General features: G+C 40.5%; 2 protein-coding genes across 6 annotated transcripts; one reads left to right on the forward strand and one right to left on the reverse strand.

Annotated features, from left to right (window-relative positions):
- Positions 1 to 2,293: 2,293 nt before the first annotated feature.
- nudt2 (nudix (nucleoside diphosphate linked moiety X)-type motif 2) lies at positions 2,294 to 5,011 on the forward strand. 5 transcript variants are annotated; one of them, XM_034239523.1, is made up of 4 exons: positions 2,294 to 2,391; positions 3,036 to 3,088; positions 3,198 to 3,325; positions 3,438 to 5,011. In XM_034239523.1, exons 3-4 carry the CDS (start codon positions 3,202 to 3,204, stop codon positions 3,752 to 3,754), a joined length of 441 nt encoding a protein of 146 aa, XP_034095414.1. In that variant the 5' UTR covers positions 2,294 to 2,391; positions 3,036 to 3,088; positions 3,198 to 3,201; the 3' UTR covers positions 3,755 to 5,011. The 5 variants fall into 5 exon arrangements, with proteins under 5 accessions (XP_034095414.1, XP_034095419.1, XP_034095417.1 ...); XM_034239526.1 differs by having other exon boundaries at positions 2,303 to 2,391; positions 3,039 to 3,088; XM_034239522.1 differs by having other exon boundaries at positions 2,309 to 2,391; positions 3,036 to 3,063.
- Positions 5,012 to 5,947: 936 nt separating this feature from the next.
- ube2r2 (ubiquitin-conjugating enzyme E2R 2) lies at positions 5,948 to 15,201 on the reverse strand. The gene is made up of 6 exons (XM_034239520.1): positions 14,608 to 15,201; positions 14,066 to 14,255; positions 11,439 to 11,525; positions 11,213 to 11,310; positions 10,609 to 10,743; positions 5,948 to 10,283 (listed from the first exon to the last, which is right to left on the reverse strand). The coding sequence occupies exons 2-6, from the start codon at positions 14,240 to 14,242 to the stop codon at positions 9,998 to 10,000; spliced, it is 783 nt and encodes a 260-aa protein (XP_034095411.1). The 5' UTR covers positions 14,243 to 14,255; positions 14,608 to 15,201; the 3' UTR covers positions 5,948 to 9,997.
- Positions 15,202 to 15,675: the final 474 nt, after the last annotated feature.

Genomic DNA, 15,675 nt, shown 5'->3' on the forward strand with positions numbered 1-15,675 from the left:
TTACCTCTTTTTGAACATTTTTGTGAACAGAAATAGAGCTCTCAAAGAAAACACAGGAATGGTCAGAGAGTGCAACATCAGTCACCACAACCTTAGAGATATTCAGACCCTTTGAGATAATTAAGTCCAGAGTGTGCCCCTTATTGTGGGTGGGCTCCGTCACATGCTGAGTCAGTCCATAGCTATCAAGAACACAAAACAGTTCTTTAGCCCCTCTGTCCTGGGGGTTGTCAACATGGATGTTAAAATCACCAACAATGACTAGACGGTCAAAGTCAATACTTTACTGTGAAAAGAACGTTTTCGTTACTTATAAAAGGGTCTCCCATTAATGCCCTTATAGCCTTCATTTCAGTACTGTTATTACATTGGAGAATAATACAATCTGTTGATCAATTTGACATGCATTATATGCAATCTGGATTGCATCGATATCTGGCTTTCCATTTTTGTATATTCTTTCTCCAGGTAGTTGGAAAAAGTTTTCCGTCCCATATGCCCTGTGCCGCCCGGACATGCTATCATGCTAACTAGCTCCCTGAAAGCGGGTGACTCCACTGTAGCAATAGCCTGCATGTGTTCTACAACATACCGTGCAATGGCTTTATCGACTTTTCCCTGGCTAGCAGTCCCTTGGTTAAAATCCAGCCGCTGTTTTAAGAGATTTGAATTACTGGTTTGGGCAGTAGATAGGATCTTTGACCCGCCAAGACACGACTTACATTTAACTAAAACGTTGTGCTCGACAAAAGTGAAATAGTGAGAATATCTCCAGGTGGAGAAACTAGACTTGAGCTCCGCCGCCGCCATGATAGTCTTGTTAGTAAACAACACAAACACGCCCACAGCCGGTCTCCGCATGTGACACAGGAAGTATCTAAGTACATTTACTCAAGTACTGTACTTAAGTACAGTTCTCATCTCTGTTCGCCTGGCTGTTGACTATATATAAAAACTAACGGAGTAACGCACCATGTAGTAACGGTAACTGGGTTGCTGAAGTAACAAAGTAATGCGGTAGAGTACTAGTTACCGCCAAAAAATAACGGCGTTACAATAACGCCGTTACTGTGTACCGTGTTAGTCCCAACACTGCTCAAGATAAAGTAGAAAAGTATTGGCATCAAAATATACTTAAAGTACCAAAAGTAAAAGTAAAAATTGGTCAATTTCGGAATGATATATGATATGTGTTGATTATAATTATTGATGCATTCAAGTATAATCAAAGTTGGTAAAGGTGCAGCTTTAATCACTTTGTGTACTGCAGGGCAGAGTCCTGCACGGGTCTGATTTTCAAGACCCGCTCCCGCCCCGCACCCGCGACGTGCAATACCGAATCCGCCCCGCTACCCGCACATATTGCCAATTAGTTCCGCAACCCGACCCGACCCGTCGGCACAAGATCCGCAACCCGACCCGAACCCGCATATATATGAGCAGTGAAAACGTGCAATTATTAACACACGCAGTTGCATATTTGTCTCAAAAAGCGTGGGATGTTGGTTATTTTCTCCATCTAGGAATCAAAAGCCTCCAGACGTTGGATTTCGCTCTTGAGGAAGTGTTATTGTAAATGCTGTATTCTCTGAGCTTCAGCTCAGCCATCTCGAATGTGGCGCGCACAGCAGCAGATTGATGTGCTGCAGAGGTTATGATTATGCGCGGTCCCGCGGGGGAGAGGTCTGAGGATTTAAACATTAAACTAAATTATTATTATTTTAATATATTTATTATGCAATACCCACGACCCGACCCGCATCATCTTCGTTTTACCCAGACCCGAACCCGGAAAAAAGCGTTTGAAAAAATACCACCCGCGAATCACCTTTTTTGCGGGTCACCCGACCCGATGCAGGACTCTGCTGCAGGGTAGCTTGTGTATCTACTCCAGGTGTAACTGAAGTATTACTTAAGTGTTGATTATATTTCACATCATTGATTATATTTCACATCATTGATTATATTTCACATCATTGATTATATTTCACATCATTGATTATATTTCACATCATTAATCCAAACCAGTAACTAAAGGTACAAAATAAATGTAGTGAAGTAAGAGTATACAATTTACCTCTGAATTGTGTACCAAGTAGCAAAACATTTAAATACTCAAGTAAAGTATAAGTATCTCAAATGTGTACTTAAGTACAGTACTTGAGTTTATGTACATAGTTACATAGCTCAGATTATTTTATTATATACATTTATCTTTCATTACTGGCAGTGGCTACGAGTAGCCTACTGTCAAATCAGTTTTACAAAGCGGAACTGTTTATTTCCGTTTTCAGAGAGGACCGGACACTATTCCAAGAGCACCGCTGAGCTCCGCAGTGCTGTCTGTCGTGAGGAACAGACAACGTTTTAGCAAATATTTCACAGTGAACCGTAAGTAAAACACTGACATATTTTAAGTTAAGTCACTGAGATAGTCGTCAAACCAGCAGCCTGTGTTCATTGACGGTAGAACAGCGAACATGTATGTAGAGTTAGAACAGAAAGTGAAGCCTGCCAAGGTTTGACAGCGAATCTGTGCCAGTAGAGAAGTGAGATACTGTTGCATGTTATCAAATCTGATCATTGTTTTGGTCTGGTAAATAATCCCACTGTTGCAGCAGTGTTGGGTCTGTCTCGCTGTAAAATCCATCACAGAATCAGCACAAGTTACAACGTGCTAGCTAACGCCGGTTTGAAAAAAACTACAGGTGGAATAAGTCACGTCACTGTTTGGAAACCCTCTGTTGCAAGTAAAAGTCCTGCATTCATAAACATACCTAACCAAAGTGCCATGGTAACAATTTTAAATAAACTACCAAAAGTTTAAAACAATTAAAAAATATGTAGCTCTAGTCTATATGCACAGAATATGCATTGGTTTAACCAGTAAAATACACTTTAAACTACTCTGCTTTTCCTTGCCAAACAAACAGCATGTTGAACATTTTTGTCCATCTACCATTACAACATTGTGAAAAAGTAATAACCAATATTGCGTGTAATATTATTTTATAATGTAACAGTTTCCCCCTCAGCAGTGCAAAGGTCTTCTCTTGAAGAGTGGTGAGTCTAATATCTACGTTAACAGGTGAGCTCCACTGACAAGGGGTTTGACTAAGTAGCTTTTTGCTTTCTATAGGGGGATTCCATAATCAAACATAATGCGAAATGTGCTTGTTTGTGCATTTTTCAAACAGGGAGATGGCGCTGCGAGCCTGTGGCTTCATAGTGTTTCGTCGTCTCGCCAGTTGTGTCCCTCCAGACAACATCGAGTACCTCCTCTTGCAGACCTCTTATGGGCAGCACCACTGGACCCCACCCAAAGGTGTTTCCAAGTTAAAAAAAACCTACAGATTCCTCAAGTAGTTTGTATAGACACTAATGAGCTAACTTTAAATGTTCTTTGTCTAAGTGACATCTAACCTGTTCTCCATCAGGTCATGTGGATCCGGGCGAGGACGACCTTACCACAGCCCTGAGGGAGACCAAGGAGGAGGCGGGGCTTGGAAAGGAGCAGCTGAAGGTTGTTGACGGATTTTTGCAGGAGCTGCGCTACGAAGTGCGAGGCAAACCCAAAGAGGTGCTGTACTGGCTGGCCGAGCTGAGAGACACAGGAACAGCTGTGACTCTGTCTCACGAGCACCAGGACTACCGCTGGGCCCGGCTGGAGGAGGCCTGCACTCTGGCCCAGTACAAAGACCTGCAGGACACTCTGAGAGCAGCAAGCACACACCTGCAGAACAAAAAGCAATGAACCCAAATGTACACGCTGCAGAAGGGATGGTTAAAGAAGGGGAAGCGTCTGCTGGTGTGAGGGACCTCAGACTTTGGTTTATCAGAGCACTAATGTAACGGTGTCTCTACTGTATAAGGTAAAGCTGAGTATATTCTCTTTTTTATAAGACAAAGGTTAAATTGAAGAAAATATACAACAATACATGATTCTAAAATAAATTGGCTTCCCTAGTTTTGAATACATAAATGTGAACAAGTAAATAAACCATAACATAAAGCAAGGAGACAGTTACTCACTGGATACAAATACAATGTAAGCAGTAGATGCTGCCACAGGGTGGCGACAAAACAAGCAATATCTTTGATGTACATTGGTCACCAGATTACAAAACCCTGCAAGCTCTAGAAACACACCCCAGATGTGCAATGAGCTCAGAAACAGTCTCAGTCCTTTTTTCAGCTCTCAGTATCCAAATAAAAGCGAGAGATACATCAATCACCTTTCCAAAGGAGTTTCTGTCAAGACATTTTAGAGAGGCCATTATTATGCAATGACTCTGGGAGATCATGCATCTCAAACAATGGATATTAGGTTAACCATTATTTAGGGTTATATATTGAACTATTTATTATATAGCTCTTTTACAAATATATTTTATAAAGCCATTTGCAAACATGCAGCATTACCACATCATAAATTAGATTGTGGGATTTGAACTAGGTGCTGTTTGCCACTCATGATAAAATGATGAAGATTGATAGTACTACAGGCAGGAGGAACATATCTATCTTTGATTTTGAGGTTAACTGTCCCTTTAAGCTAATCCTTAAAACAAAACCAAGTTTTTAGGACAAACAATAATGTTATAAAAACAACAGGCAGCATTGACACATAAATCTCATTTTACGATGGCACGATTGAGCAGAGGTTTTATGTACGGTCACTGTGGACATGTTATTAATCCAGGCAGAATCTGTAGATTCAAAGTATTTTTTAATCCAATCTGACCCCCTCATGTTGTTCAACAACCTAAAAGTAATTTGAAAATTAGATGATGGAATATAGTCATAAAGAGCGGGAAGAACCAAAAATACATTTAATCAACACTGCTTTTTCTCTCACTAGGGAAGAGTGAAATTAAAGACAGGCTTTTATACTTGACCCTGGTCACTGTGACAGTCACATTGTACTACAAACAGGAACATTCTGCTCTCAATGCCACACACAGGATTAATGGCCCCTGTCGAAGGGATGAAATTAAAGTAATTAAAGAAACAATTGTCTTCTTGCAACTCATAAGTACTCTCCTCAATTAACAGACACTTTTCTTCTGGGTATTTTAAGGACACGGGATAGAGCAGTGAGCTGGAGGTCAGTGAGAGACTTTCACGAGGCATAAACATTATAAAGTAACACTGTGCATCGAGCAGCTGAACTATTGCTTTGAGACCCATCAGGGCGTCATTAAAGCAGTAATTAATTCCGTGCCTGGTTGAGCAGAAAAGCTCCTCTCCCGGTTCTAAAACACAGCTAATTGTTCTGAATTGAAATGAGAGTTCCCTTTGCGAATACACATTTTGCTTTGCACCTTACTAGTTTATGTATCATCTTATAAGCTGTGAAATATCTTAAAATCATCTCAATGCGTTCAGTGTCATGATCAGTTGTAATCAATGGAGGAAAAAGTACTCAGAATTTATATTTTAGGTAAAATAGCAATACTAGATTGTAAAGATACTCTGTTACAAGTGAAAGTCCTTCATTCAAAATTCAAATTGAAGAAGTATTGGCATCCAAATAAATGTATACAAAAGTAAAGTACTTGTTAGACGTATTGACCCCTTAAGAATGATTACCATTACAATTAATCAGAATGGCATGGAGGCAGAAATATCAGGTATCTCAACATCAGGACAAATAACCCATGGCTAGATACCACTGATTAGGTAAATTGGCTGATCCAACACTTTAAGCTAATACATTAATTAAAAACAACTAATCATCCATCATGACCAGAGTACTAAATAAGGTAAGAACTTTTCAAAAGGCCTCAATGACATACCGTTTTATTTTTGAAGGAGTTTCCAGTAACCACATTAACTGTATGCCCCTCATTTGCATATCACTCACTACAATATTTCCTATCCAAAAACCAACTTGCTGTGCTTCGTCCTTTTTCCGTGACGTTCACTAAGCGACAGTGATCAGAGCTACAATGAAAATAAACCCAACAATGTCATTTATTTATTTTTACAATAGAAACTTTATGAGTGACATTTGCATCCTATCAAACACAAAATGATAAGGAAAAAATACATAAAAACCAAAGAAAAACCCAACAAGGACAGCATTAACATCAAAAGGTGAGGACGCATTGTGGACACACACAGGTCAGTCCATGTGTGTGACCATGTGAAGGCCCATACTTTAAAAAATGACACTTGTGCACACACATGCTTACACACGACCAGATTAAATGAACTAAATGATTTCATTCAGTATGGAACTGTTTGTGGGGAAGACCATCTCAACATCTTAGACCACAGTCCTTTTTAGTGTGTCACTTCTTAGGTTGAGTTAAGAAAATTAAAATCCCTCGGAGATAATTGTTTTTTTTGCTCATTTCCCTCAAAAGGCCTCCTGAGCTTTTCTTTTCCTGTCCTCGTTATAAAACAAGGCATACATTTGACTAAAAAAAAGAAGGAGCATTTAAGATTGCTCTAAACTGATCATTGAATTGCTATCATAAGGGCAACACTAAGCCTAAACAATAACGCCGATTCTGATTTCTACATTTGTGATAGGACACAACTGTTAAATTAAAGAGGATAACATTATTGGAAACACCCTTATTTGCTTTCGTGCCTGGAGTTGGTTGAGAAGACAGATACCACTATCACATCTGTCTGATAAATGTGAAGCTAATGCCAGCAGCCATTTAGCGTAGCTTAGCACAAAGACTGGAAAAAGAGGGAACCATACAGCCTGGCTCTGTCCAAAGGTAAACTACAGGCCAAGAAAACGGCCTTCTCTTTTTCACAATTAGTTTTTTATCTTTTTCAGTTTCCCTTTATTTGGAGCTAAAACATGTGATTTTTGGTGCAAAGCGAAGCTAACCAGCTTATGGCCTTGGCTTCATATAGAAAAGGTGAAAATAGGTGCGGTGAAAAAAAGGAGTTTGACATTTTGGGAAATACGCTTTTTAGCTTTCTGGTAAGGAGTGTGATGATGACAATATAATTAGCTTGTTTCTCTGTTTAAACAATGCTACAGCCAGCAACCTGTTATCTAAGTTTAGCATAAAGCTAGCCTGGCTAGCTTCTCTAAAGCTTACTCAATAAGACGTAACAGCTTGTTTGTTGAATCTGCACACAACTCATAAAAGTAAAAAGGGACAACTTGCTGTTTAATAGGGGCTGAGGTTAAATAGCAAGACAAAGCCAAGCTAACTCTTTTCAGCGAAGAAAGTGGTATAGATATTCGTTGCCACCAAAAATCAGCATACTTCCTAAAATGTCAAACTAGTACATTAGCAGATACACATGAATTCAGTACATGTCATCACTTTTTCTACTTCTTCTCTGTATGATGAGGGAGTGGCAAAAAAATGTGGACCACATCAAGAAAAGTTCAACATCTCTGGCCTTAATCCCTTTCCTGTTGTGCCTTGATATCAAATCCATTAAAGATCCGGTTCAGGGGTAGATTTCCTCTCTGTCCTCAACAGAATCCAGTCTCTGTGAGCCTCCGAAGCGCAAGGCCAGGAGGAAATGTTTCACTCCTTTGGCTTCACATTAAAATCCAAAAGGTAGAGTAAATTCACACAGCGTTAAATCCACCACATGCATCCATTGCTCCGTAGTCTTTAAAATGAACCTTTGTGGGGCTGCACTTGGTTTCCTTGGCATAAAATCCATCTGTTTGAGTCAAAGGTTTGCACAGTGCTCTGCTCTGTGAAAAGGGCAACAGATTTAATACCCACAGCCATAAAAACACAACTCAAAATGTGTGTGGTTTACTCGATGCCACGCGAGTACTATAATCACATTATGCTGTTCAGTGTGTCCAAAAGTGTAATACTCAGAGGGCGTTTTCTTTTTTCATTCGGTTAAATCCTCAGCCAGTTCAGGCCTCACCAACACGGCACTAGAACACTGTGCAAACACACAATGGTTTCTCCACTGGACAAAGTCTAAAAGGTCATTTGGACAAACTCACTGGTTTGACACAAGTCTGCACTTGTTCCAGGGACCGGAACAAGAAAACCCTGACATTGTTGTCGACAGATGAATAGTAAATGTAAATATACACGCGCACACACAGAAACACACAACACGCAATCAGTGTTATAATCATTCAAATGCAAATGGATAGCTAAGTTGCATGTTGATTCCTTCCCTGTCGTTAAACGGACAGCCGCACTTAAGCTTAGTCTGAGTAACGGAGAAAAAAACGTAACATTTTCACATCTATGGAAAGATAGTGTGAGCATTATCTGACAGAAAATGTCGCTTCAGGTGTGTTTTGATTTTCTAATGACATTTGCATACAAAGAAGCAAACACAAAAAGGAGCCAAATCAGGACCAACAGCAGCACCCAGTCATGTGTTAACACGCTGGCTGTGGGTTTAGAGACTTTCACTTCACTCTCTGCCCTCGGCAACCACCCAGTGATGCAGAAAGTAAGAAGATGAGGTGGAGGTGAGGAGCAATTGTAATGTAAGAGTTTCTCTTTTTTATCTCTCAGTGAAAGTCTATTGAGGCCCTGAGGTTTAAGAGGCAGAGAAAGGTATAGGAGACGACAATCCCTAACTGAAAGACGCTGCTTTGAGGGATCAAAAGGGAGCAGTCGTGATGAACACTACTGAAGGGGGGTTCAAGAGGACGGGGACTATGTTGATTGCATTAGTCGAACAGACAGGCGGGAGAGGGACAGAGATATTCTGCCACAATGATGGACAGTGACAGGACGAACTGGCCAGCTCATCGACTGGTTAATGAGTCAAACAGCAAAGAGTCCATCAGTCTAAGCCCACCGATAATTCAAGGGACAAGTCTGGAACGACACTCTCAACCAACCAAAAGAAGAACAATAAAAAACAGCAACAACTAAAGACACGGGTGGATGGAGACAATCTATTACACAAAACCAGACAATCTGACTAACCAGACAAAGAGCTGGCCAGCTACAGGGGTTCAGGAGACCACCACATGGACAGCTTGTTTTCATCATTTATCAAGACAATTTTGTTGATTTGCGGGAGGTTATTTAGAGCTAACATGTGATTTTTATCTTTGGGAAATTCTTATACGTAATGAAAAGCTAGGATTTTCCACCATACACCTAACGGCTATGGCCTCTCCCATGTGGTAATTACTCTAACTGCTAGAAGTTTTGCACTTCAGCTTTCATAAGTAATAAACCGTTATTGTTACTACTGAAAATGCCGAATCATAAAAGCAGAAGTGATTAAAAGACCTGGAAAGATTCCAAAAACAAGAATTTATTTTTGTAAATTAAAAACGAAATTGAAGTAGAGATGGCACTATTGTTTAAAGCCTACATCTTTATGCATCTGCATCCAAGAAGCAAGACCAACCCAACTACAGTTAAAAGATAGACAAACTGGCGCAGTTACCAAAACAAAAGCAAGTCAAATGTTATACCAGTACCGACAATTTTAATGACTGACGAAATTCAACCATACGAATGAAAAAAAAACAAAAGTTTAAAAACAGGGCAATAACTAGAGTTAAAAACAAAGATGGATATATTTCGTTTTTGGGCTGTTTTGCCTCATCTAGAGTCAGTAACTTGTAATGTGATAAATCGCGCAGTAATACCGCTTTATTGTGCAGTGGCATGCTAACATTTCTGCGATTATAAAAAGGTGAAATATAATGTTAACTCAAAACAATTGGGGGGGAAGGGGGTGCTCTCAAACAGTGCTGGAATAATTTCAATTCTCAATCTCTGCGAAACATCTGATGGCAGACAGAGTGCAAGCTGTAATTAAGGCAAACGGTGGAAACACCAAAACTCTGACGATCATTGAAAACGGTACCAAAACTTTTCTGAAAAAGTAATAGCACTACTATTTGACCATTTGTATTATTTTAATAAATGATGAAACGTTTTTGGCAGTTTACCTTTGACCCCACTGTATGTGCAAACACACACACACACACCAGACGAAACACACACAAAAAGGAGGGCTTTGGGATGGGGGAGTTGGCAAGGAGGAGTCATCATCCTGATCATCATGAGTCCTCGTTGCCGGAGTCGTCCTGGTTGTCGTAACGTCTGGTGGACGTCCCGCCGTCCTCTGTGGGGCTCATCCCCCCGGCTTCACCTACGGACTCCATGTCGCTCTCGTCTTCGTCCTCGTCCTCCTCCTCCATGTCGTCGTCGTAAAGGTCGTCGTAGAGAAGGTCTGAGCTGCTGTCCTGGGAGGGGACCCTGGTCTGGACGCAGTACTCCGCCAACGTGGTCGGCACCTTGACGCCGTCACGCTCAGCCTCTGCCGCCGTTGACATCACCTGCTTCCTGTGGGCCAATTGGGAAATGGATTTAAAGCTTCTGACATTTGTCTTTGTGAATGGATTCCCTGTCTAACGCCTTAGAAATGTGTATGGGAGGCTGTGGCTCAGTGGAAAGTGTGCTGGACTTCGAATCAGGGGGTAGCAAGGTCGAGTCCCACTGCAGTCAGCATGTCGTTGTGTCCCTGGGCAAGACACTTAACCCCAAATTGCTCCTGTGGGGATTGTCCACAGTACTGAATGTATGTAAGTCGCTTTGGATAAAAGCATCTAACAAATGACATGTAATGTAATGTATGCACATGTATGAGATCTTCCACATCGTGTATTACCTGATTATCTCTGCATACTCTTTGTCCTTGCCTTTGCTGTCCCTCCATTTGCGGAACATGACAGACGCATCCACGTTAGCTGGGGAAAAGGTGTTGGGCTCATTGAGCAGAGAGATCACACTGAGCAGGATCGTCCTGATGGAGACAGAACCACACAGACAGGAAATGAGGACAACCAAACAAATTAGATCATGTATTTGTATAAAAGACAAGCTCTACATGGGCTTTTTGAAACCTGTAACCAAAGCAGAGGCTTCACCATGCATCTTTCCCCTTGTGGCTCCAGTACATGCTGCACCCAATGTGCTCAGGTTTTCAAATACAGACTCATCACTTAAGCTCTCTGCTTATCAATACTATTTCTCATACCAGTCTTGGACACGATTGACAAGCGGTCCAACCTTTATATTCTTTTATTTCTTGGGGGATCTTTTATTGTATAGCAGATGCCGGATGGACAGTTGGTTCGGATTCATCACAGTCACTCAATAATACAAACAAACCAACCAATATATAAATAAAATGCATATCATCATTTTATTTAGATAACAGAAAAGTATGGTTTAAGTGCGTGCAGAGGTGCAGGTCGTGTGTTAGGGATTACCTGACGTTCTGGGTCGGGTTCCACCTTTCAGAGGGCAGCTCCCCACTCTGAGGGTCATCCACAGGAGGGTGCAGGATGGAGATGCACACATCTCCGTTCTGACAAATGAAATGTATAACATATGGCAAAGAAGTATGTCTAAATGTAGCCTTTAATGGACCCATTTTATAAAACCTACATATAGGCCATTGTATAGAATGTAATTGACAAACTAAAAGTATTTTACCTCGTAGATGTTGGGGTGCCACATCTTTGTGAGGAAGCGAAAGGTCGGTGGAGAGTACGGGTAGTCCACGGGGAACTTGATGTGAGCCTGGAAGAACAAACAAAGTCTGACAGTCAACATGTTGACTTCCATAATGCTAAGTTTATGTCCTTCAATCTTTGGAGGTTGGTGAAGCACATTGATAGGTAGAATATGTAAACAAATAAAAACAGGCTTTCCAATTAAATCAAATACATTTGATATATTTCAAGACATACTTTTCCTAGAGACATATTAAGTGTTTCCTTCATGCCTCCCTAAAATAAAAATGAAGTGAAACAGCGTGAAACTGCAATGTTTTGGCGGTTTCTAAGAAAAATGCTATTTGCTTTCAAATTCATTTTTAAATTCAGGAACTAGAGCAAGAGTAACTGAGACAACGTTGTTAACTGTAATGTTCAAATATTCAAAAGGTTTATTATCATATCATATACACAACTTCAGTGTAGTTATGTAATCGATGAACGTCAACTTCAATGTTGCATTAAAAAATAAGTTCTCTCTTTGCCGAGTTGTCTAGGTTTACAAGTTCCCTAATAACCAGCTCATACACAAAGACGCTTCCTGTAGCCTTTTTTTATACATTAATCACAACAGTGACATTGTATCATACACTCTCAGCCATTTGTCTAATCACATTGCAGTAGAGCTAGGCATTTGGCGACACGAGAAGTTGGTGCTTATGTTTCTGTGTTTTCTTTCCATGGTATTGTGCAACTAGGTGAAAGGCATGTAGGTCTGGGTGTGTGTCACACCACCCAGCTCTCCCTGAGCTGCTACCCCTCAGATAGGACTATCATTGCTCCACCACTAGTCAATACACTAGAGCAGCCTTGGAATATCAAAAGACAGACGTCATGACAAACACGTTTCCATGTTGAACAAATTTCATTAATTACACCTGCATATCATAACATAACATACAGCCCTTCTTGTATAGCACACTCAAGTCAGCATAAGAATCATCAATATCTTAAATGTAGTGCTGGTGTCACAGTAGCTCAGGGGTGAGAACGTCTTGCTTCAAAACAAGAATGCCCTGGGTTTGACAGTGTCTAAAGGTTCTTGGTTACATGTTACATCAGTGGTTTTAAAAGATTGAGAATGTGGGCCTCCTTTCCCCCCCTCCTTGGTTTCCCAGCTTCCACCAATTCCTGGATGTCTATGTGAGCATGGTTATGTTATTTGATACTGTAGACAATTAACATGTAAGGCAAAATAGCCAAGTAATGCCTGTTGACATAACTCAGATAACCGAAACAACATTAAGTCTATTAGTTTCTGACTCTTCGAAAATAGGAACATTTGTAAAATGACTATCTCTGGAATATCTCTGCAACCACAAACAACTTCAGGATCCTCTTTTTGAAAATGTTTTGATTTCTATTGTATGACTGTGACAGCCTGCATGCGTGCCTCCTTTAAAGACTTGCATCTTAGGTAAATTGGAAACTCAATATATGGCCCTTGCTGTGTGTTCTGACCCTGAGAAAGCTATTCCTCCTCTGTTGCTGTGTGGTCTCGCCTATTTTTTCCCCTTTTTTTGTGTGGAGTTTATCCTTATCTGACCACAGGATCTAAGAATAGATGCTGTATTGTATATGTTAAACGGATTTTAAAAACACACGTATTTCAAGGATACATAATCAATAAAATATGTTTTGACTTGTAAGTAGATAACACAAGGATGTCACTATGAAAGGTGGAGTGAAACGTAATGGCAGCAACGCGTTGCTCTGTATTATTTTTGGCATTCCTGGAAGATTGCAGCATTGCCTCAACTTGAATGTGGGCTTTCACTGTACCACATTTTTCTAGATATTTCACTCGATAAGTGACATGAAAGACAGGCAGATGAGTCTCTTCGTGCCCTTCTCTGTGCTGACTGAGGTCCCGTTTATATCGGTCCCACGGCTAAAAATAGCCAACTCAAGCACAACCATCATTCAGCAAGGGGGAGAGGGCTGGACAAGAGGGAGAGGGGAGAGACTAAACATTTAAGAAATATATATGACTGCCTGCCTAAAAAAAAGATTTAAAACAAAATAAGTGTTTGACCAGTCATGGTGGTATTTTCTGATTTAAAAGTGCAACAACAACAAGTTTGGCTAAACAGAGTTCACAGTAAGAGGCAGCAATCACCTTGAAATCCTACTTTGGAAAGAAACTTGCCCAGGAGCACAGTATACACATTACCTTCATGAATGTGTTGCATTATTAAAAGCAGCACCATTTGTTTTCTGCCCTTTCCTACTAGGGCTTGGAAATATATCTATAATAAATCAATATTGTGATATTTTGAAAATCATAATTTTTCTTGTCCTGGTTTCCTGGTCCAGGCAGCATTACAGTCAGGTGATATATTGTTACTAGCTGTTATAGCTTTATCCACTTAGTTATTATTTCCTCATTGCTGATTATTATTTATCTACAATGTCATTGTCTGAATGTTTGTATAAACACCAGTAGTCACCCCTAAAATATAGTTGCAATATCAATATTGGGGTATTTGATGGGAAATACCATGATATTTGATTTTAAACATGTCGCCCGGTCCTATTTCCTGTTATTATGAAGTTTTGGCCCACCTTAAAGTATCCTCCTTCATACAGGGTGTTGGGGGGCCCGAAGATAGCCACTTCCCAGTTGTAGAGGTCAGACTCCTCCACCAGAGTGATGCGGAAGCCCTCCACGGGCTGCTCCTGCAGAGACTTCAGCTCCATCATCAGGGCCTTCTGGGAACTAGGGGTAGCCTGGTGGGCCATGTTAATCCCACTGCTGACCCCAGTGGCCCCATATTAAGGAAAGGAAAAGAAGAGAAAGAAAAAAAAAAAAGACACCGTCAGAATTCGACTTTTACGTATTTTAACATTTCATGGTGTAATGCTTATTTGGCCCTGCATCAAAACACTACAATCTGTTAGCTTTGTTTGTATTGACTTTAGGGTTTTTAGAACACGCTAGGACAAAAGACAACAGCACACCTGAATAGATAACAGCCCTAATTGTAAACTGAGCACCACATGAAGAATTCAAACACAAACATGATATGTAGCCTGCCAAGCTAGCTAGGTTTACTTCGACGGCCCTATTGGGGGGAAAAGAAGCAAAGTTAATAAAAAGTGTTTACCTCTGTCTCCTTGCACTGTAATGTGAACTCGTTTAGTTAAAGCTGTAAACTCGACGGTTAACTCATTGGTTGTCCTGGCTATGCCTTGACAAAGAGATAGGGACAGTAGCAGTGGATTTTCTGCTAAAGCCTATGGCTGGTCCTCGTGTTGTGTTTCCGAAAATTCTTTGTGTTGCCAGTGTTGACAGTTGACATGGAGGTGGTATGGTTGTAAGTCACGGTGTCCTGTGGATCATTATCGGGCAAAAGAGTGGAGACCTCCCTGACATCTCTGTCCGTGCTGCTGGCTCGGTTCGGGCAGCAGGCGCTCAGCTGATCGCCGCTTGTTTGTGTTTGTTTATCTGCTCTCTGGCAGTCTCAACTTCTCCACACGTCAGCTAAACCCCTACCGAGCAACTTGCTTCAAATGTATCGGCTCTCCTGCGCCCTGCCGTCCCCTCTGGCACAGTGGCAGTGAAAAAGGCGGATAAATTCGAGTCTACGGTCGCGGTAAAGGACAGTAGGTGAGAGGTTTAGACTCGCAAAATACACTGGATTTCATCGATTTTTATTTTCCTCCCATCGGTCCTTCCGGCTATCATTGCGCGTGTCTGAAAAACGTAAAGCACGTACAGATCTTACGTGACGTGCGCGCACTCGATGCCTAAAAACAACAACAATGTTTATATTTATTTATCAAATTAAGACAATTATAAAGGTAATTACAATAATTGAAATTAGCATAGCATAAGACAACATATATGTATATGGAGGACAGAACATGACATAAGTACAAAAAAGAAGAAGCTTAAATACAGGAATACAAAAATACAAGAATAAATACATGTGGGAAAAAATTAAATAAATAAATACAGGAATAAATTAATACAATGAAAAGTTTCACTTACATCTTTACATTTCTGTGTAAACTGTAAAGCGTAATTAAACTTTGATTGACTTTGATTTGGCGTAAGAAGTACACTTACTTAACCCTCAAAAGCCAGATATAAATGTTTTAGCGTCAACAATTGTGTTGCTATTAAAGGTGTTGCTACTAAATAAAACTCTAAATCTAACTCTATTCTAAAC

Source organism: Gymnodraco acuticeps, unplaced genomic scaffold (assembly GCF_902827175.1).
Source record: "Gymnodraco acuticeps unplaced genomic scaffold, fGymAcu1.1, whole genome shotgun sequence".
Lineage (NCBI taxonomy): Eukaryota > Metazoa > Chordata > Actinopteri > Perciformes > Bathydraconidae > Gymnodraco > Gymnodraco acuticeps.